At 46.2% G+C, this 22,953-nt stretch overlaps 1 protein-coding gene and 1 long non-coding RNA gene across 3 annotated transcripts in view; one reads left to right on the top strand and one right to left on the bottom strand.

The window, feature by feature from the left end:
• Positions 1–9,334: 9,334 nt before the first annotated feature.
• Positions 9,335–22,953, bottom strand: part of GJB3 (gap junction protein beta 3) — a 32,574-nt gene continuing 18,955 nt past the window's right edge. For both annotated transcript variants that reach the window (XM_077337495.1, XM_077337496.1), the window contains exons 2-3: positions 15,462–16,245; positions 9,335–14,841 (exon numbers count right to left, since the gene is read on the bottom strand). In XM_077337495.1, coding sequence (XP_077193610.1) covers positions 14,707–14,841; positions 15,462–16,208 — 882 coding nt within the window. In that variant the 5' untranslated portion in view covers positions 16,209–16,245 and the 3' untranslated portion in view covers positions 9,335–14,706. The remainder of the gene's footprint in view (positions 14,842–15,461; positions 16,246–22,953) is intronic.
• Positions 16,152–19,426, top strand: LOC143837542 (uncharacterized). Its single transcript, XR_013231008.1, has 3 exons — positions 16,152–16,271; positions 16,352–16,416; positions 17,719–19,426. It is a non-coding gene; the product is annotated as an uncharacterized LOC143837542 (long non-coding RNA).

Here is a 22,953-nt window from a genome sequence, read left to right as displayed (position 1 = left end):
TTTCTGCCCAATGGTTGGAAGAGCTGCTGTCCCGTTCCTTTCATGCACTCAAACATGTCCTTTCGCTATCTGTTCGCTATCTTTAATTCTGAGGCCCATGCTAAGATGTGGATGGGATACAGAGGGATAAAAAATGTGGGCCCTGAGGCATGGTGGAGAGGCTTGAGGACTTGTGGGGGAAAGGATGGCCTCCTCCTCTTCTCTTGATTGGCTTGATCTTCCTGTTCCCCAGTCCACTGAATTGCCTGTTTATCTCCCCATTCCCCTACCCACCTAACTTGTCAGTACCTCCCACTGTCTCTACTGCTATGTTTTTGCATTCTTGTGAAAAAAGGATAACTATGTCCATACCACTTCACAACCTTCTGGTTCTCTCCCATAGGTACATAGGTACAACTGGAAACAGAAGAAGAGTTGGTTTTTATACTCCGCTCTTCACTACCTGAAGGAATCTCAAAGCGGCTTGCAATTGCCTTCCGTTCCTCGCCCCACGACAGACGCCTGCAAGGTAGATGGGGCTGAGAGAGCTCAAAGAGAACTTCTTTCTGAGAACAGCTCTAACAGTACTGTGACTAGCCCAACGTCACCCAGCTGGCTGCATGTGGAAGAGAAGGGAATCAAATCTGGCTCTCCAGATTAGAGGCTGCCTCTCTTACCCACTACACCACGCAGGCTTGGGAGGAAATAACACAACAGTCTGTTTTTTATTGGGGATTTAGGTGTTTCAAGCATATAATTGATGTTCTCTTGCAGCCTTTAATGATAACCCTGTAAGGCAGGTCAAGATTAATACTTCCATATAGCAGAGGGAGGCTGAGCAGGGGGAGCTGGTAGAAGACCACCTTGTGACTTCACTGCAGAGGGAAGTGGTAGGCTTTCTGGATTTGCCACTATGTTTCATTAACTGGGTAAGCAGTGGGCCTGCCAAATAGGGTTGCTATCCTCCAAGTGAAGGGCAGGCTCTCTGGCAGAGGTGGCCAAACTGTGGCTCTCCAGATGTCCATGGACTACAATTGCCATGCGCCTCTGCCACCTTGCAGGGGCTCATGGTAATTGTTGTCCATGGACATCCGGAGAGTCACCGTTTGCCTACCCCTGCTCTATGATATTATAGCCTGCTGAGGTTCCTCTCCCCCAACCTCATCATGCTCAAACTTTCTGTATGCAGAAGGCTAAGCATTCCCAAAAACATTGTTGCACAGACCAGACCCAGACTGGCTTTGTGGTTTTCTCCCTGAGGTGCTACCTTTCTGCTTGCAGGGAGTTTTTAATTGTCAGAAGCTTTAATTAAATAAAGGTATCCTGCACCTGCCATCTGATGTAATTCATCCTTCCATCTAGTGCCCTATTTGCATTGCTCTTCACTAATGCTTCTTCCCTACTCCATGGACGTGATCACCTATTCCAGTAACCCCTGTCTATAAGCACACTGGCTGTTTCTGAACAAACTTGGGGAAATGGGACTCTCGAGAGCATTTTGCAATGGTTGAAAATGCCTTCAGACTCTCAGAAGGCGAGATTCCGCCCAGCTTTCCACTGGGTGGTGCTAGAACAGCAAAAATTTGCTTTTTAAATAATAAAAAAAAGATTTCACTTTCCAAATGGTGGTGTCCAAAAAAAATTAGTGCGTCTGCTGTTTTAAATAGACAGCACTCGCTCTGTCAGTCTGACTCATAAATAAACCTTTTTTGCTGAGTTTAGGGAACAGACTGATGCGAAGGCTGCTATGCAATTAAATATGGAGAGAGCCATAAGACACCATTAAACTTTTACATCAGGCTGTTCCCAGGTTGGATCGTTGGGAGCTTCTGCTTGAAAGCATTGTTGCACCTGCAGAGCTCCTTTGCCTTTGAAAAGTGGGAAAGGGTCTGTGGGGGGGAATGATTTGCATGAAGCAAAGGCTCAAGGGCATGCCAGAGGAAAAGTGCAAAGACCAAATTGCCTAACAGAGATATTCTAGGTTTCCAAACTGGGCTGGAAGGCGATGTTTCAACCTCCGGAAGACTTTCTTGTAAACAGGGAACCTCCATGTGCAGAGGCAGTACACCTCTGCATATCTGAGGCAGAAGGCAAACAGTAGGAGAAACGTGTCATTGTCCTGAAGTCCCAGTGAGAAAGCCATGCTATAAACAGATACAATAAAACACTTGGATTAAACCCCAGTCATATCAAGCATAACAGTTCTTATGATCTTGTGTGTTGATGTTGCAGCCGGTTACAGTTGCTTGGTGGTGAAAGGAAAATACTCTGCACATGGTCGGAGATATATTTCCCTAATTAATGGTGGTTAAGAGTACCATTGAATTGTCGCTGACCTATGGCAATCCCATAGGGTTTTCAGGGCGAAAGGTGACCAGAGGTGAGATTTGCTATTGCTTGCCTCTTTATAGCTACTCTGGTATTCCTTGGAGGTCTCCCATCCAAATACCAGCCAGGCCCGACCCTCCTTGGCCTCCAAGAGCTGATGAGATTGGGCTAGCCTGGGCTATGTTGAGCCCTAACAAATGTTAAAATAGGTTCCAAAGGACAGCTCTGTTCAAACAGGGCAGCATCACGACAAGTGGTGTTCGAATGTTTCTGGATGGATGTGCTGAGGATGGAATTAGGGAGCTGTGGGCTGGGTTCTATGCAGAACGAAACAAGCCCATGGAGCCGTCAGGGGTGTGGTGCTCAATCTTACACTGCTCAGAAGGACAGTGTGAGGTATTTTGCAGGCCTAAGCAGATGCATTCTGTGATCTGAACTGTGTGGCCAAGTTTTCTTGCGGTGTCGCAGAGAACGCTGGGTAGAGTTGTCAAAGAAATCCAGCAAACTGAATCATTGTTCTTGAACTGTTAGTCTGAAGTAACAGAAAAAAATTGAGTCCAATGGCACCTTTAAGACCGACAAAGTTTTATTCAAGGTGTGCACTTTTGTGTGCAATTGTCTGAGGAAGTGTGCATGCACACGAAAGCGCGCACTTCGGATAAAAATTTGTTGGTCTTAAAGGTGCCATTGGACTCAAATTTTGTTCTGTGAAATCCAGGTTTGTGAAAGGTGCTGTACTGTTTATATTTCAGAGCTCTTTAACTGTGTAATGCAGTTTTATTTCATGGTTGGCCATCAGTATTATACTGGTCGTTATTGCATTGCTTGTATAACTCTGTAATCTGCCTTAAGCCTCAAAGAAAAAGTCAATAAAGAAGATAAATAAATGTTTCCATTGGTTCCTGCAGCCACTTGACATTCCTATGGTATTTCTTTATGTAAACTTTATATCCCTCATGGTGAAATATCTTCTCAAAGCAGCTGTCCAAAAGCATTAAAAAATCCCACCACCATTACATCAAAATACTGCATTGCAGATGATACAGCTTGAAGTCTCTTAGAGCAGGGGTCCCCCACTTTTTGGAGCCTGCAGGCACCTTTGAAATTCTGACACAGTGTGGTGAGCACAGCCACAAAATGGCTGCCATAAAATATCTCCCGCAACAGTTAGAGCCAGCTATAAAATGGCTCCCGCAACAGAAATAGCCAGCCACAAAATGGCTGCCATAAAATGGCTCCCACAACTGACAAAGCCAGCCACAAAATGGCTGCCATAAAATGGCTCCCACAACTGACAAAGCCAGCCACAAAATGGCTGCCATAAAATGGCTCCCACAACTGACAAAGCCAGCCACAAAATGGCTTCCACAACTTACCTCCAGTCAGACAGTAAAGAGACTTGTGCTGCTGTGGCAGTTGCTGATGAAATAACCTTTAAAAAAAAGTTTGCACAGTGGCTAATGACCAATCAGAACCCTTGCTGAGCAAAAGATCCACCTACCACTGGCCACTCTAAAAATACTTGGCAGGCTCCAGGTAAGGTGCTAACAGGCGGAAGGTGTCTCTTCCTTGGGTCCCTCTTTGTCATCATTTTCTTTGCAAACCGCAGCACAGATGCCCAGATACATTCAAAAGAAACAGCACCACTTGGGGTTTGCATAAGGCTTCATGAATTTTAATTTTGTTGTGAACTTTACGACAATCCTGTCAAGGAGGCCAGTGGAAGAACTGAGGATAATAGGGCTGTGTCTTGAAGTCATCTGGTGAGTTCCTCGTGAAGATGTGATTCTAGCCAGGGACTGTATTTAACTTGGTAGGGTTCACAGAGAAAGCCTCTTTGGGAATTTATTTTATTTAGTGCATTTTAAAATCCTATCTTCCAGGGAGCTCAGGGGGGCATACATGGTGCCCCCTTTCCCATTTTATCCTCCCAACAATCCTGTGAGTTAGGTTAGCTGGCAGACTGACTGGCTCAAGGTCACATGGCACACTTCATGGCCGTGGGTGGGGGTGGGATATGATTTGATGGGGAGGAGCCATGGCTCAGTGGTAGAGCATCTGCTCAGATGCAGAAGGTCCCAGGTTCAATCCCCAGATTCTCCTGTTCAAATTATAGGGTAGCAGGTGATGTGAAGTACCTTTAGTGGACCCTGGAGAGCCACTGCCAGTCAGAGAAGACAGTAGTGACCGGGATGGCCCAATCAGGTCTGATTCGGTATAAGGCAGCTTCAAGGGGCTTTCCGCACCGGGATCCTTATAGCAAATTGTTTGCTGAATGAAAAATCGCCATTTAAAATAGTGGAATTCGTCATTATGCATACCTGACTTTGTAGTGGAATCCAGTTGCGTTTCTATCGTTTCCCAAAGGCTTCCGGTCTCAGCAAAAATCGCTAGAAAGGAAGCACTATTGCCAAGCTCGTCCCGCCCCTGGCCGTCAAGCAGCCAATGGGCAGCCGTTAGCATGCTCCCAAACAGCCCCTTTCCCTTTAAGAAAGGTTTTTTTTTTTTAAACACACCCATTGCAACGAATCTGTGTTGATTCGTTGCAACGGAGAGACCCATCCAGCTGGCAGGTGTGTTTGAGCTGTCATTTCATCGTTGCCACGCTCCTCCCGAGTAAAAAAAAAAATCCCCCCCCTCACGGGCCCGATTTTCGGCCGAAAACAGTGTAAAAAATAAAGGGAAAATACATCAGCAAACGGGCTTCTCTGTGCTTAGTGACTAAACAGCTCTGGGGAGGGACTGAAGTCGGGGAAGCCTCTAAACAGAGGCTCGCTGGTGGGTTGAGCCCCGCTCGCTCGGAGAAAAAAAAATGGCTATCGCTTTGCCGGAAGATCAGAGGAGAGAGCCAGGGGGAGGGACTTTGTAGAAACCACAACAATGGTAATGCACAGAACTTTCCCGCTAGTGTTGCAGATTGGTTGCAGGAGTGTAGCGCTTTCCGGAGGGTGAATCCACTTTTGGGGATTTCCCTGAAAGCGCTACAAGGAAGCGCTTTTTGCGGATCGGTTTCAGGTGTGTGGCAGATTGTCAACGACGTTGTGCATAATGGCAAATCAGTAGCGTTTTCAATTGGCAACCATTGTGCGATTTTGAAGGCGTGCGAAAAGCCCCCAAGTATTCCTGTGTGAATCTGGGTCTTTCCCACATCTAACCACGATAGCCCATTGGCTATCATGTTGTTCCTTCAGAGAATCCAGAGTCTCTCAGTTTAAGGAGAGGATGGTCTGCCTGTGTTTCCTTTAGTCTATTATGAAGTTTTTTTAATGGTGTAAATGAATGGCCCAGGTGTGTCCAATCTCTTCAGCCCTCAGAAGCTAAGCAGGATCAACCCTAGTTAGTATTTGGATGGGAGGCCACCAAGGAAGTCCTGGGTTGCTTTGCAGAGGCAAACGATGGCAAGCCACCTCTGAACATCTCTTGCCTTGGAAACCCCATGGGGGGTCACCAGAGGTCAGCTGCAATTTGACACCAGTTTCCACCAAGACCATCTGGAAACCAGTGAGAAGTTCTCTCTGGCTGAGTTGAGAATTATAAGTCATCTCCAGGCAGCAGAGATCAGTTCCCCCAGAGAAAATGGCCGCTTTGGAGGGTGGGCTCCATAGCATCATATTTCACTGAGGTCCCTCCCTGGCCCAAATCCCACCTACTTCTGGCTCCACCCCAAATATCTCCTGGTATTTCCCAACCTAGAGTTGGCAACCTTAGTTGAGAAGAGATAATTGATGTCCATGGGTGTATTCGCTCCTTGACCTGAAGCAAGATAAGATCTTGGAGGGGAAGGGTTAATGCCTGAGCCATTCCAGACCCTGCAAAGAGGTGAGGAGGAGGAGGGGAAGGCAACCTGCCCTTCCCAAGTATGGAAGAGTCTTCAAGCCCTCTTTCAGAGTCAATGAAATGGAAATCTTTTCCACTTATTGTAATATTTATTAAGGGCTTAGTAAATTATTGATGCTGCTCCGGACTGGAGTTCCTGGGACAGGTTGGCACTTGGTTTGACGGAATGAAAACTTAATGAAGCTTAGCAACCGGGCAAGCCCTAAAGAAAGATGTGGGTGCTAGGTGTGGCCTTGAAACTGTGGGATGGTGAGTGCTGAGTGGCCCAGAGAGTTGGAGGTAATCTGATGGAGCTGGTCTTATCCCGCTGGAAGTGAAGTATTAGCTACTAAATGAACCACAAAACTTTTGGGGGTCAGAAACAGCTTTCCAGGTGAAGCAGAAAAGATTCTGATGGTAAAAATTCATGTCTCCCTTCTCATTTGGTGCTATTACTTTCTCTTGGTTATTTAAAAATATTTCATACATTAATTCTCTACAAAAATGTGCTTAAAGTGTTGTACAATAATACAAATCAGTATTAAAAGTAGACCAAAGATTTAATCCCATAACCAACCATATACACAACATGCAATCAACAGCCAAAAAGGTGGGAAAAAACCAGCAGCAACAATACCTTAAAGAAGAGAACAAATAAAGGATATCCAACAAGGGAAACCAGCTGTGGCTCAGGGGTAGAGCATTGTTCCTGCAGCATTCAGAATTTCTCAGATTCAGTCCTGGAATTTGCTCCAGTTTCAAGGATCAAGTTATAGGAGACATAAAAGACTTCCTTCTGAGACCCTGGAGAACTTACTTGGGGAAACAAGGTAGATCTTGATAGGCCAAAGATCTGACATTATAAAGCAACTTTATATGTGGATTGCTAAATCTGTGCATTGGGGACACACAGAGGCTATAAGAGATTTTTCTCCAAACTTGGGGGACCTCCTAGGTTTGCAGAAAAAATTGAAAATTAAAAAAAATGCACTTGGGGATTCAGTTCAGCTGGACCTTGCATTGGCAGTATGGCTGCCTAGGAGCTGCTGCACTAGGCATGGCAGCCGAAGAAGAGGCTGCTGGGCTTAGGAATCACACCGGACTTGGCATGGGGTGGTGGTGGTATGGGATTTCCCCACTCCAGCTTGGATGCCTGGTGGAGGAGGACACTGGGCCCAGGAGCTAAGCCTGGGTCTGTCCTCCTTCCTGCAAAGATTTCCCCCCTGCAAGTATAGGGACTGTAAGTAGTGCGGGTTGCCTCTTGGGTGTTCACATTCCTGTGAAAGGGATTGCTGCTTGCAGTAGAACATCTCCTTTGTATGCAGTTGGTCTCAGGTTCAATCCCCAGCCTCTCCAGGGACAGGATCAGGAGGCTCTGCAGAGCTGGTCCCAGTCCGAAGAAGCAAGAATGACTTTTACAGTCTGACTCGGCATAAGGCGGCTCCGAGTGTTCAACCTTAAGTAATAAAAAAGAAAGTGGGTTCCTCTTTGCGTGACATTCAAATGCCCTTCTTCCCCTTTGGAGGATTGCTCCCTTCCCTTTCCTGGATCAGCCATACGAACAACCTCAGCCGCCAATCAGGGTTTATGTGGTAGGCAAGATAATCTCCTAGTCCTAGGGAGACAATCAGGTGTGGCTGTACAAGACTACCTGCATAGTTAGTGGAGACAGACTCTTGAGACAAGGCAAACAAACAAGGAGATCCTTCTCAAGAAGGAATGCTGTCAAAATACTCGTGGGAAATGCAGCATTGGGGATTAGCAGCCCTCTGTTCAAATCATTCCTCATGGCACAGGCTTATTTGGGGGTAGAACATAATGTCAAGTCACGCCTGATGTATGGTGATACCGGTGGTGGCCAGTCAGTGCTGGCCTTTGTGTAGGCCATTCGACTCTGAGCAGGGCTGATCCGGCATGGTTTTTGAGATCTGATGAAATCTGGCAATCCTGGTCTGCGTACAGGTTTCCTTACGCTCCCAGTAAACCATTTGTCTTTTTCACTACATGCACCATTGCTCTCCATATACCCAATTATTGTTCATCTGTCAGACCTTCCCAGCAATTCCTTGGCTGCAACCCTGGGAAGCAATTTATATGGGTACAGTTCCTACCGTTTACAAGGTAAGAAGCTATTTGGCCCATCCAACCACTCCCCCTTCTTTCCCACAAGCAAGCAAAGTATGTGTGTTGAGGGATACCTTTTTCTTTCTGTCTTTGGGAACTGTTTTCAAAGAACTGGGCTTTGCCTAGACCAAGGTATCCTCAGGTTGAGGTGGCATTTGAACCAGAATCCTTGCCCTTATTTTATGCTACAGGAGGGCTCCAGTCCTCAAACTCTTTCCTGGGAGTAAGCCTGATTCAATAACAAGAGACTTGTTTGTGGCTAGACCTGACCTGCTTAGGATCATCCCCTAACTCAGTGGTTCTCAATCTTCCTAATGCCGCGACTCTTTAATACAGTTCCTCATGTTGTGGTGACCCCCAACCATAACATTATACAAGTGTTCTTTCACAGAAATTAAACCGAAACTGACCAATGGCGTGAAGATCCATTGTTCAGGATTTCTGGCTCTTGAACATCCGGGAGAAAGGGTATAAATCTACTGGGCCAGACCTACATCCATAGCTGGCTTCCAAAGTTAACAGCCTCCGGCATGAAAGAGCAATACTGGGCACTTGGGAAGATGAATTGGTAACTTTGGGATAAGGATTGACACTGATGGCTGGGCTGGTTGAGCTGGTGTGCAAAAGGGTGTGCAATGTGGGTACAATTCACTGCTGGGAGAAATGACAATACCCCCCCCCCATAACTCTGAATGGGAGCGAATCCCCACCCCCACCCCATGATGAGTGTTCCCTGTCCCCTCCTCTGCTTTTGTGCAGGTGTTCTGTCTAGGGTTACTAACCTGTCAGTGCTGGCTGGAGATTTTCTCAGATTAAGGCTGTAGCCCTTCAGGATTTACAATGTTCTAGAAGGAGAGGGGGATTTGGGCTGGGCACTGGAATTTCCCAGTCATTCCCCGCCAATCGAACATAAACCTCCAATTCCCTCCTCCCCAGGCTCCATTCCTGTCCCCCCCTCCCCATCATTTTAATAACTTGACATGCTTCTGTACAAACAAAGTAACATTTATTTGACCTTTCGCATTACATAGTTCACCATGTTCACCCCCCCCTCTGGAGTGGTATATAGAAGTAATTAAAAAAAATGTTCGTCATAATTTTTTTTTAATTAAAGCTTTGAGTTTTTACATTGCATGTCCCCCCAAAAGGATACTGAGTAACTGGACTGGTTTCCATTTCTCTGAATGTGCTTCGGGAATGCTCTTTGTGCTTTAGGGCAGGGGTGGGCAAACTGTGGCCCTCCAGATGTCCGTGGACTACAATTCCCATGGGCTCATGGGAATTGTAGTCCATGGACATCTGGAAGGCCACAGTTTGCCCATTTCCTGCTTTAGGGAGTACACAGCTGGGGTGTGAATCTCTACCTGGTGCCAGCCTCAACCACAAGTTGAGGATTCTCTTCAGTTCCTTGATTCAGATCAGGATTACAGAGCATTTGGAGAAGGGGCTTCTGCCTTTCCCTGCTCCATTTGCCCAGCCTGAGACCACCCCGGGGTGGCAGAGCAATGGGCATGTTGCGGAAACTCACCTGTATCCCAGGGGACTCAGGTTCAGCAAACAGCACAGACTGGAAACCTGAAGCCCCTTCTCTATGTATTCCATAATCTTGATCCTAATCATGCATCACAACTTGTTTGATTTGGGAGTCCACAGACCCAGTAGGTGTATTAGGGTTGCCAGCCTTCAGGTGGGGCCTGGAGACCTTCTGGATTTCCCACTGATCCCCAGATTGCAGAGCTCAGTTCCCCTGGAGAAAATGGCAGCTCCTGAAAGTGGTTTTTTATGGCACGATACTCCACTGAGGCCCCCAAAGTCCAACCTCCCCAGTCTCCACTCCCAAATCTCCAGGGATTTCCTAACCCAGAATTGGCAAGCGTTAGGAACATTTTTTGAAGATGAAGAATGTGCTATCAAGTTGCAACTGATTCCTGGCTAGCCTCCCAGACCTCCGCAAAGCAATTCCCATCTTCCTTGGAGGTCTCCCATCCAAGTACTAACCAGGGCTGACCCTGCCTAGTATCCCAACCCTGACAAGTTCGACCTAACTGTGCTAATCAGGATACTAGTGCGCCTTACTCTCTTGCAAGTAGTTCCTTGAGCTGCCCCCAAATTGACACCCCCCCATCCCTATTGACAGGCTGTTGAATTCCTGCACCTCATCTGGTTCAGCTTCTGCTCTCAGCCATTCCTTGCCTCCGACCTGATTCATCTGAATTTTTTCTCCCTGAGCTTGTCCCTTCTGCCTTCTGCCTTTGCATTCCATATGCTTCTGCAGATTAGAAAGCATTTAAACAAACAAACAAAGCCGCATTGATTGATGGTCTCTCCCCCAACCGTCTTATGGAGAAGTCACAACCTGTTTTTACCCCCTTTGAAGAACAGGTCTCATCAGTGCTCTCTTTGTTCTCAGCAGGGAATGAGCCCAGCCAGAGCAACAAAGAGAGAAAGCATGAACTTCCTGGACCCAGAAATTGCCAAATACACCACAGTGTTTACCTGGGAGGGTGGGGACAGTCCAGGACAAATGGATGATAGACTCAGGTATGGGCTTAATCACTGCTTTTTCTATCCCTTCAGGCTAAATTTCCTTCAGCACCGGGAATGTGAGCTCATTTTAGTTCATTCATAGCACAGCAAATGACTAGGGTTATCAGGTTCTCTGCAGCTCCCTTCTCCTATCTATTGCATTGTTCTACTAGTCTTCTCCCAAGCAGCTCAGGGCGGCATATGTGGTGCTCTGTTTTCTGTTTTATCCATAACAACTCTGTGAGGTAGATTAAGTTGGGAGGGTATGAGAGGCCCAAGGTCTTGGCAGAGAGAGGTTTCAAACCCCCATTTTCCCTTAGACCAGTATTCTTACCGCTGTGCCCCCCTGTCTCCTCACTGATGTATGGAACTCTGGCAGGTGAAACTTCCTCTCACTGAACTGCATCTACTTCAGGCTGATCACCGAAGGTACAGGAATAGCGGGGAATGTTGGCAGTTTTACTCAGAGAATTAGGTGTCGAGATTTAGGTGGTGTACGCAGAGTTGTAGAGAGCCAGCAGGCTGTAGTGGTTAAGAGCGGTGGCTGCTTCTCTGGGGAACCGGGTTTGATTCCCCAATCCTCCTTCCTCCAGTTTGGCGTAGTGGTTAGGAGAGCCAGTTTGGTGTACTGGTTAGCAGACTTCTAATCTGGCAGGCCGGGTTCGATTCTGCACTTCCCCACATGCAACTGGCTGGATGACCTTGGGCTCCCCATGGCACTGATAAAACTGTTCTGACTGAGCCGTGATATCAGGGCTCTCTCAGCCTCACCCACCTCACAGGGTGTCTGTTGTGGGGAGAGGAAAGAGAAGGCGACTGTAAGCCTCTTTGAGCCTCCTTCGGGTAAAAAAAGCGGCATGTAAGAACCAACTCTTCTTCTCTTCTTCTTGTCCACATGCAGCTAGTCTGGACCAGTCCCAGTTATCTCAGCCTCCCTTCCCTCACAGGGTGTCTGTTGTGAGGGGAGGAAGGGAAGGCAATCGTAAGCTGCTTCGAGACTCCTTCAGGGTATTCAAAAAGCAGGATATAAAAGCCAGCTCTTCTTCTTCCATTCTGGGCAGCATTCATAGGGTTGCCAGCCTCCAGGCTGGTCTCCCGGAATTACAACAGATCTCCAGGCTACAGAGATCCCTGGAGAGAACGGTAGCTTCTGAGATTTGATTCAGTGGCATCACATCACTGCTGAGCTCCCCCCTTCCTTCTCCAGACTCTCCTCCCCCCCACAAAAAAAAAATCCCCAGGATTTTTCCAGTCCAGGACTGGCAACCGTATTCTTCTTTTTGCAAGTAGATCCTGTTTTTGTCCTGCCGAAATGGAGCATGCATTCTTATTCTACAGGTCCTTAAAAAAAACCACCCTGTTAATCATTATTCTGCACCTATTAGAAGGAGCTCACGAAAGGTTGCGGTACGTTCAGATGGGGATTTTGGGGAGCTCAAGTGGTTAGTGATTACGGAAACAATTGCCACGGTGCATGTTGCTGTTTGGCTACGAGCACTGATAGCAAGCTGACTGACTGAGTGCTTTCAGTGCGGAAAGATAAGCTTTCCTTTACGTGGTTGCAGAAAGCATGTTTACAAAGCATGAAATCTAGATTAAACAAAGTTTAACAGCTGGGCACGGTTTCCTTGCTGTCTGAGGAACGATTGGTCCACTGGCTCTCTCAGATACTAAGAACATCACCAAGGCTGTGGGTAAGTGCTGGTTCTTCTTGGCCAGACGAGAGCCCCGTGCCTCGGACATTGAGGAGAGACCCACAATGCATGTAGATGCCTCTGCTCCAGATGCAGAAAACCCCTTTGGCATCTCCAGACACAGATAACAGGGATGAAAGACCCTATTAGCCTAATGATGGGGAGCAGAACTTCTTTTTCCAGAATTCAATAATTCCTCTTATTCTCTTTCCATAGAAGAATGTCTCATTCGTTTCTCCCTGGGGTTTTCTGCTATGCTTCTATGCACCCCTTTGGGATTTAATCCTTTCCAGGGGCGCTGCATTCCATAGGTGCTCTAACAGGAGAAGGTTTTGGAAGACGCTGCCTGCCTCCGAGCAACTGCGGAATGAAAATAAGACATTTTGTGGAATCTCCCCTCCTTCCTGCTTCCCTTCTTTTCAGATTTCTCTTGATTAGAAAGGAATGGATCTGAAACAGAACCGAATGTCTTTAAAAAGAGAAGAAGAAACAGGTTGTTGGATTGCAGAGGGAAAATGGGTAAGGAGAATGTCTCTTAGCAGCTCTACTAGCCCTAGAATGCAGCCCTCGGCTAGACAGACTAGTGGTCTGACTCAATATCAGTTGGCTTCCATTTAAGAACATAGAGTTGGGCAGGCCAACTCATTCAGTGCATTGCCATCTGTTGCCCTGGTTAATCTCATGGCAGAACACCTAGAACAGAGAACCTTCTGGTAGTCTGGGTAGAAAGGAGCTCAGGAGTTAGGAACTAATACCATAGGCTCTCCCCTGAAAGCTTATACTCAGAATGAAACTTAGTACCACAGGTCTTAAACTTCATTCTAACATCCCCTTGCTATTCTAGCCCTTTGCCGTGATCAAGGTTGAAGGACCACCGGGTGACTGCTAACATGGGAGGCCGTAAGCAACCACTAAATTTTTGCTGCATTGTGGATCCAAAGAAAGTATTCAAGATGCCGGAAGAAAAACATGGCCATTCTCTCCCAGAGAAGGAGCTTCTTTTGAATACCTTTTTAGAATGGCATATATAGCTCCTTTCAGATGCACCGTTGCTGTGTGGTTTAACCTGGTCATAAAAGATGATTGATTTGCATGTTAGAATGTGTAAATCTGATCCCTCCCCCCAATGCCCTATACAAATAAAAGAAAATTGCCCTGGGCAGACTCCTGTGTAAAAGATTCTACTAGCGAGATAGTGAGGCAAATAATGTCTATTTGCTAGGGACATTACTAGGGCTTCTGCTTTGCCTGCTACCCTTGAATGATGGTGGGAGAGGGAAAAAAAACAATGTAGGTTTCTATAGTTTGATCAAAACTTTTTTTTTTTTTTTTGCCTTCCTGCCCTGTTCCTCAGATGTTTGGCATCCATATTTCACTTTAGGACCACTCTTTTTGCTGCCTCATGATGCGCACAATCCCCCTGCCCTCAGAATGTTCCTATCCTTATAAGAAGTCTTTCAGCTTCCACTGAAACTCTTCCTAGGGTATGCCAACACAGTTGCCAGATGGCAACTCTATGGTTTTATCAGAGATTCTGTCAATTCCTAGAGAGGACTCCTATCACTTCTGGGTTTTCCCCTAGAAGTGATGTCAAGCTGTTGGCCATTTTTATTTGTCTTCCACCACTGCTCCGAGGTGGGGAGCAGGTCAGCCCCTGCACCCACTGGTGGGTGGGTGGGGGGAGGACTGGAAACCCTGGAAGAATGTCCAGTAACCTTAACTATGGCTCAATGGGTGAAAATTGGCAGTGGAAGCTTTTCATGGTGTAGAGGTAAATGACATCACCAGATAAATCACATCCAATTAAACCTGTATTAAAAAGATAAAACATTCTCCGAATACTTGGTAACCTTATCTCCCCTGAAGTGGAACATCCCAAATCTTTTTGAAATTTCACTGTAGGTCCTGAGGTGAGTTTCCAGAGGTGAGTTTAACCGCTACTAGAGTAAATCCCTCTTCATTCCTTTCCAGGGTGCTCCTGTTCTACCACGGGAAATGGAATTTGCTTCCTCCCAAGAAAGCATAGCAAAGACGTAACTCATAAGCCTTCCTTTAGGTGAAACATGGTCTTGCGTATAAACAGTGTGTAGCCAGTTCAGAAATAAGGTGCTTGCTCTTGGATAGTCCCCTCAACAGAGGCATCTACTGCTGTTACACTCGTGTGAACACAAGGGTAGTGATGAAACAGCCCTTTCCTTCCTGCAAAAAGTTTGGCTTATGGCATCTTGGGTGGCTTCTGTCAAACTGTCTCAGATCCTTTGTCTCTTTTTGAATCGCCTTCAGGTGAAAGTTTGGTGGCAGATCCACAGGCATGTCCAGTTGATTTGTGTGGCTTTGAGTTTTGGACATCAAGGTTGTCTTGGAGAAGGCTGGCCTGCGGGGGAAGGAAAGCCAAATGAGGTTTGCTCCATCAATCTCTCTTAATTAGCCAACTAAGCCCTGTCTTAGCAGCCCCGTGCAGCACTCTATAAACATTTATATGAGTCAGAAGAAGGAACCGAAGCTCAGTCCCATCTTCTACGGGGTCTTCTGAAGACCGCAACACATGTTAGGCAGATGTAGCTCTCTTGGCAACTATCTATTAGTCATATCTTTACAAGCCAGGGACATAAAACCATTTGGAATGCAAATATATATATATTTTAGGATTTAAAAGGGTTGCAACATCCTCCAGAGGCACACAAACAACATTTTGTGCTGGAATGTCTGAGCCGTGCGTGCGCTTCCTCTCAAGAGCAGCCGCGGCTTCATGTAAACAGAATGAAAGGACCATGTCCTAGTCTTAAAGCTTTAGCAACATGGTGGTGCTGCTCCCTGGTGGAAGAGCCAGTTGGCAATGTTTTGTGGAGGGGTGGCCTCCGTTCCAAACCATCTTTCCCTAGTCTACATTTCTGAAAATGGAACCGTCAGCCATCTGGGGCTCCTCCCATCCCCTCAAATTAAAGTCAAGTTAGGGGCAGAGGCTCTGAGGGCCTCCGGGGGTGTCAGCTTTACTTTTCCATCCAGCGGTTGCTCCAGCCGCAAATGGCACTGGCAGGTGGATGCCTTGCTGTACGAGAGGGACTTCTTGTTCTTCTTCCACTTCTGCGCTGACCGGACCACCCGCTTGAAGATGAGGTAGAAGATCTCGCACACGGTGAGGACAATGCAGATAGCAGAGGCTCCTACCATGAAGTACGTGAACACCCTCTTCTCCGTGGGCCGTGCAATATAGCAGTCCACGGTATTTGGGCACGGGGGCAAGTTTTGACATTTGACCAGACGTGGCAGGTCAAAACTGTTCCATATGCTGTGAAGAATGTAGAGGAAGACAATCTCAATGGCTAACTTGAAGAAGAGGGTGAGGAGGTAAGTCCACCAAAGGCCACCGTGCTTCTTGCCTGTGTTGCTATAGAGCTTGGGACAGTTTTCTCCATTCTTCTGCCTATTCTTCCTCTCCCGGTCCTCGCGATAGGCCACGTGCATGATGACCAGCAGCGAGGGGCAGGTGACAAAGATGAGCTGCAGGGCCCACAGGCGGATGTGAGAGATGGGGAAGAAGTGGTCATAGCAGACGTTGGTGCAACCAGGCTGCCGGTGGTTGCAGTCAAAGTCCTTCTGCTCGTCTCCCCATACCCGTTCAGCGGCCACTACGAAAACCAGGACCCGGAATACAAAGACGACAGAGAGCCAGATACGGCCAAAGGCTGTGGAATACTTGTTCACCCCGCTCAGCAGGCCCTGCAAGGTCTTCCAGTCCATGGCAGCAGAAGTCTATGGAGGCCCTGCTCACGTGAGCCTGGGGAAAGAAATGAGAAACAGCAGGTCAGTGCCTTCAGACAGACCATAAAAACAGAAATGGGCAGTGAATAACTTGTGATTGGCTGCTTTGTTTGTTTTCATAGAGTGACTTATGGAATGGAATGTACTGGTGCAAGAAGACTTTCTTGGCTACCTTTGATAGTTTCAGGTGGGTCGACATGTTGGTCTGAAGTAGAAGAACAAGTTCTGAGTCCAGTGGCTCCTTAAAGACCAACAAAATTTCCAGGCATAAGCTTTTGGGAGTCAAAGCTTCCTTCGTCAGACTCTGGATATCTGTAAGGTGCCACTGGACTCAAATCACTCCCAGGCCATTTTTCTGGGGTACCTTTTGTACCTTTTGGATTGTCCACTATACCTGGACCCGAGAACCAAATATATTGAGAGATTTTTGAATGACCAGAACTTCCCTGCGAATTTAGACAAAATGATATTTTTATTATCAGATACCAACCCCCTAATCAGTTATTATTTGCACTAGCAGCAAGGAAAATTCGAGCCAAATTTACGCCACCAGAAAGGTAGAGACCCGAATTCTTATCGTCTTTCATTATCTATGGACCACTGCATATATTGTTTTAATTGTTCTATTGCTTTTTTTTATATCAGCTGCTATGATATTGCTAACATTGTAATGTCCTGTGGCTGGAAACAATAAAGTCTTATACATACATACACTGGACTCAAATCCTGCCACAAGGGGCCTATCCCCCCTGGGCGGCCAGGTCCACAGGTCTGGGTTGGGGTCCCCCACTTTCTAGATGCACCTCACCCCCTCAGCTCCACCTCAAATTGGAAGAGTGCCGCATTTAACGCAACATGCTAATGTAACCCGGAAGTGATGTTGGCACATCGGGGGTTGTGGTGTGTGTGTGTGTGTAAGAAGGTCTGATTTCTGGACAAAACATTATGGTTCAAAGCAAAGCTTCTCAACGTCATCCCCCAACATCACATGGCTCCCTGAGAGCCCCCCATCCCCCACCAGCCACGTTGGTCGATCCGGCCCCCTGCCCCCCAAATTACAAGTGATCTGCAGACTAGAGAGATAAGCTCCTCTGGAGGAAATGGCCACTTTGGAGGGTGGACCCGATGGCATTATCCCCTGTGAATGTCCCTCTTCTCCCTAAGCCCTGCCTTCCACATGCTGTACCCCCAAATCTCCAGGAATTTCCTAACCTAGAGTTGGCATCCTATCTTTAGGGATTTTGATGAGTCCTGCTTCTCATGCCTCACACTTCACTGGATTGAATCGGTATATCTTACTCTACTCATCTGTCCACAGCTAGGAGTGGCCCTCAGCCACTCTGAATGGACTAATTTCTCTTTGATCAGGCATTGTTTGTTACAGGCCTCCCTTCGTAGTGCCTTCTTTCTCTGTTGCCTGTGCCCTGATATATGCAGTATATCTGCTATGGACTTATTTATCTAGCAATTTTTTACGCTGTCTCTCCAGGGAACCTGCCCAAGGTGGCTTCTAAAATAAAAACAAATGACCATGCCAGACTCAAAGCAAACAAGAGGGTTGTTAAAAGCCTGGCTGAACAGGCACGTTTTGACTTGGTGCTGGAGAAAAGCCATGCTGGTGCCAAGAAAGCCCCAAGCAAGGTGACTGCTGATGTCTGGCTGCCATCCACCTCACCACTGAAGACAGGAGCACAGAGGGCAAGGCTGGTGAGGCAGATGTTAACTGGAGCTCTGGGCAATATGGGAGAAGAAGACGATGATGACGAAGAAGAGCCACTGCCCGAAGGAGCCTCAAAGCAGCTTACAATCGCCTTTCCTTACTCTCCCCACAACAGGCACCCTGTGAGGCAGGTGAGGCTGAGACTCTGGTGCTATGGGCCCCACAAATGCTTAAACTGGTTTGGAGAAGAAACCACCATCATAAACAATGTCAGGTGCTGTGGGGGACTGAACCCAGAGTCCATCAGCACCAGAACCAATGCTCGGTGCATGTGCACCATTTATTTATTACATTTGTATACCGCCCTCTCCTAAGGCTCAGTTTGATGCCGGAAGAGTTTCTGGAGCCATCTCCTCTGCACCGTGGCATCCTCCAGTGTCAGCAAAGAAGAACACCTGGAGTGGTGATGGTGGAAAGAAGCTTGCAAGACCCAGAACTGCTTTCTTTTGCCTGTCCTCTTGGCTTACTCTGAAGATCCTGACTTCTGTTTTGACTGCTGGCTGACTCTGACTTTCTGCTTAGCTTTGAACTTCTGTTCTTTGGAGGTCTGCCCCCAGCATTGTGGACCTGTTATTGACCCTTTTTTGCCAAGATGCAAGTTGGGTTACAGAATAAAAGCATAAGACATCCAGTGAATGATGCAGCAGTACAGAATTAATTGACAATGGGAACAACAAACTACCCAAAGGCAGGATTTACTATAAAGGTGTATCAGAGGTGGGGCATGTGTTTAAAACAGCCTCTGGTCAAGGCAAGCACTTTCAGTGTCCAATAAGTGTCTTGTAATCAGGAGCCAAGCTTCTTCCAGTCTGCTACAGCAGACTCTGGATGAAGGATGGCTCCTGTTTTTTGAAATATTAGAGGTCTCAAATAGTTTTATCTGGCCTTCAGGTCCACAGAATTGACTATAGGTCCATAGGGTTCTGAATATATCTTTTAGTGTAAAGGAGCCAACTCGCTGTAAAAATTATTGTATATTTTATGTATGCTGGCTTTATTTGATGCCTGACCATTGATAAAGATGGTAATGCCGAAACGTGTCTGGTCTGTGGAGGCATTAGTATGCATGTATGTATTGATTTTATTGAGGCCATGCTCAAAGCATTGGGTTTTTAACTTGATCAATGAATACTGGTATTATATTTTTATAATGGTGTTCCATCCTGTATAAGCTTAAGTTCATTTCCTTGGTGTTGATCTTTTTAGGTTCTTGACTGTCAAGATATTTTCTCCTTTTTGTTTCGGGATGTAAGACATGACAGGGTAAGCACCGCTGCTATTAACAATACAGTTAGTGGAATTAGAAGGGAAGGTAATGCAGGATAAGCCCTAGAATAATCATTGCAGTTCTACTTTGGACTGTCCCATTCTGTCTAAGCCAGCCTTCCTCAACTTTGAATCATTCTTCAGGCTTTGAGAAAGCCCAGAAGTGGCACAATCATGCAGAATATGGTTTGGGCAGCATAGCTGTGTACACACCCACCCAGGGCCCCTCCGATTTCCACCCCCTCCAACCCCATAATTGGCCATCAACATGACCATATATGGTCATATCATCTGATAAATGTTTAATAAATGTTAAAAATTAACTAAATAAATTAATCAAATTAATTAACTCCCACCCATTCAGGAAACCCTTCTATGGCTGTCAAGAAACCACAAGCTTTTCCTTTAAAATGTCATCTTGAACCTCAGTGTTTTGCACGTTCTGCATTGTGCGGGTCCATAAACCAGTACAAAGTATTCTTCTTCTACCCTTCTGACAAACAGGAGTTGGGGTTGGACTTCCTTGTACTCAATGGGGAAGGTCTGGCCAGGGGCATTGCCTCAATGTAACTCAGCCATGAAGTGCTCGCCAGTCTGAATAGGACCATGGTTGTATTTACCAAGCTATCCGATGGCCGCACTCAGAGGCTGCCCTGCCAAGACTGCTCTCTGGAAATTGGTCCAGACCCTTGGGTCACTGTCCTCCCCAGCATAAATTGCTCAGTTCTTGATTAGGCTGTTCTGACAGTGTTGGGCCAATTCAACATAAAGATCTATTCATAGCCTGGTGGTACTGTATCTTCCCAGAGGAATGGAATCAGCCCAGATTCTTATTACAAACAGGTCTCCATGGCCTCCCTGAACATATTGACACTGACCAGAGCTCTCAATTTATTGCCAAGGTCTGGAAAGAAATCTGCCATCTGCCAGTAGTTTAGCCTCACGCTGCTACTGTTTATCACCTGAAAAGTGAGCTGTCAGAACAAGCAAACCAGGAGCTTGACAAATAGCTAGGATACTTCCTCAAGCAGTGCTAGAATAACTGGGTCAAGCTACTCCTACAGCAGAATTCGCTTACGACAGTGCAAAAACTCATCCACCTGCTAGGTTTCATCCTTGGCAAGCCACAGGTGTTCTCCTTAGTTCCACCCATCAGTTACAATTCCAAGCAGCATTCCTGGTGGAGCAGAATTGGTCTAGACCATCTTTAACACACAGCCTGCAAGAATACCTAAAGACAGCCAAGGAACAATGTATTTCCTAAATGAGTAATTAACGTCCTTGCAAATATGTTCAGCAGGAGAATGTACCATTTTCAGCAAGGGTTACCTGTCCCCCCCTGCCTCTAATTCCTGTTTCTACTGCTGATCAGAGTGGAAGAATTTTTTTTTTAATGGCCATTGGGCCTATGGCATGATATCACTTACAGATAAAAACCCAGGTGTGTCATCATGCTTCTCTAGGAAATGCCATAAACTCTTATCTATCTATCTATCTATCTATCTATCTATCTATCTATCTATCTATCTATCTATCTATCTATCTATCTATCTATCTATCTATCTATCTATCTATCTATCTATCTATCTATCTATCTATCTATCTATCTATCTATCTATCTATCTATCTATCTATCTATCTATCTATACCGCCCTCCCAGCAAGCCAGCTCAGGGCGGTGTACATCAATTTCTCACAACGTATAGTAAAACATTTAATTAAAATTTAAAGTTATAATTACTGTAAGCTAAAAAATGAAAACAATTAAAACAAACTGAGCAAGAATAACTGCAGCCAACAGTCCCTGTTGTAAAGTGCAATCAGTTTTTCCGGAGCTAGATTACAGTCTGGGGCATCTTACAAGTAGGGAGGGCCCCCATGGATGGCAAGCTATGGCACTCATGGCTGTTTTTGCATCTAAAGAGTAGAAGAAAAAATACCTCTTTACGGTTGCCAGCCTCCAGGTGAATCCTGGAGTTCTCCTGAAATTATAATTGATTTCCAGACTATATTGATCAGTTCCCCTGGAGGAAATGGCATCTATGCAGATAAGTGTCTACGGAATCACATCTCTGCTGAGCTCCCCTCCTCCCCAAATTCTGCCTTCCCTGGCCTCCATCCCCAAATCTCTTGCCAACCCTATTCTTCTTCCAGCATCGTGGATGGCTGTGTTGGGTGATGAAATGGAGGGAAGAAATGCAAATCCCTTAAGGATGCGCAAAAAGCCCTCATGCACAAATTAATCTTGAGACCTCTGATTTAGAATAATACCAAATAATAAGATTTAAAAAAAAGAATAGAAGAAGAGTTGGTTCTTATGTACCGCTTTTCTCTACCTGAAGGTTTCTCAAAGCCAATGCTGTTTTAGAGGAAAATTTAGCAATGTAAAATTACAGCAAGTTGTGGCAACACCAGGCTACCTTGTTCTCCTCCACCCCTTGCCTTTTGGACAGCCCAAACAGCCATGGACATGCTCCATAAAAACATAAGAACCACCCTGCTGGATCAGAACAGTGGTCCATCAAGTCCAGCATCCAATCTCTCACAATGAACAACCATTTCCTTGGGAGGTCCAGGCCTTCCCCTGATGTTGCTTTCCACATCTGGAATTCAGAGATATACACTCTTTGAATGTGGAGATTCCCTTGAGTCGCCATGGCTATCAGCCACTGATAAACCTGTCCTCCATCAATCTCATTCCCTTTAAAGGCACCTAGGCCTGTGGCCAACAAGACATCCTATGGAGCAGATTTTTAGCTGGATACATTTCCTTCAAGCATGGCATCGGAGGCCATGGGATAGTTCAATGGCTGCTGTAATATGTTACTTGGCTCCAGAGTTATGCACCAATACTGGCAAACTGAGGGCCAAACTAGATGTTCAGGTTTTTAACTAGCTGAGTCTTGAGTTCCCCAGGCTCAGCATGCAGTTCTGGGGCAGGGGTGGGGAAACTCCTGCCTCCCCCCCCCAGACATTTTTTCTATACAGAAGCTATACTGTAGGGAGAGTTAATCCCTCATTTTTGCTGCTCCACTTTGAACATTCTGTATGCATAGATCAGCAAAAACTGGCTTGTGGGGAGGGGGGGGGGCAGAAGCAGTGACTGTAGGGAATCTGAGTTTGGTTCAGAGAACCCAGACCAAGCTCATGAAAAATCTGATCGTGTGGCTTGCCTTTGCATGGCTAAAACACCAGTGATACCATCAGTATGCAGGACCCATAGGTCAGTTCCATTCCTTTGGAGCTAGTTGCCAAGGTCCTAGAAAATCCACTAATCTATATCAGATCTCAGTGCACTACGGGCAAGAGGCAAGATAGGAGTAAATATGCATATGTTATTCCAACCAAAAATCAAGAGGCTCCTTGTTTTAATCTCCCCATCCAGCTGATTGTTTTTAGATTATTTTAAATCTTATAGCTGTTTATACATTCATTGTGTTTGTTTTTATGATTATGTGGAAGCCACCCTGAGCCGCAACGCTAGGAGGGGCGGGCTATAAATCCAAAAATAGACAAAAGAAAAAAGAAATAATGCGTCTTCAAAGCAATAAACACATTTCTTTCGATGGGTTCAGGAAAGCCTCACTGGGGCGGAGTTCTGAAAAAGTGGGGGCCACATCAGAAAAGGCTCCGCAATGTTTCTACTCTTACCACCCAAACAAGGAGTACTCTCCATCGTTTTAGAGGACATAAGGCTCACATGGATAGTTAGGATCACATGATGCCAGGAAAAGGTTTC

Source organism: Paroedura picta, chromosome 5 (assembly GCF_049243985.1).
Source record: "Paroedura picta isolate Pp20150507F chromosome 5, Ppicta_v3.0, whole genome shotgun sequence".
Lineage (NCBI taxonomy): Eukaryota > Metazoa > Chordata > Lepidosauria > Squamata > Gekkonidae > Paroedura > Paroedura picta.
The sequence above is the reverse complement of the archived record's forward strand: the minus strand, read 5'-3'. Positions and strand labels throughout refer to the sequence as shown.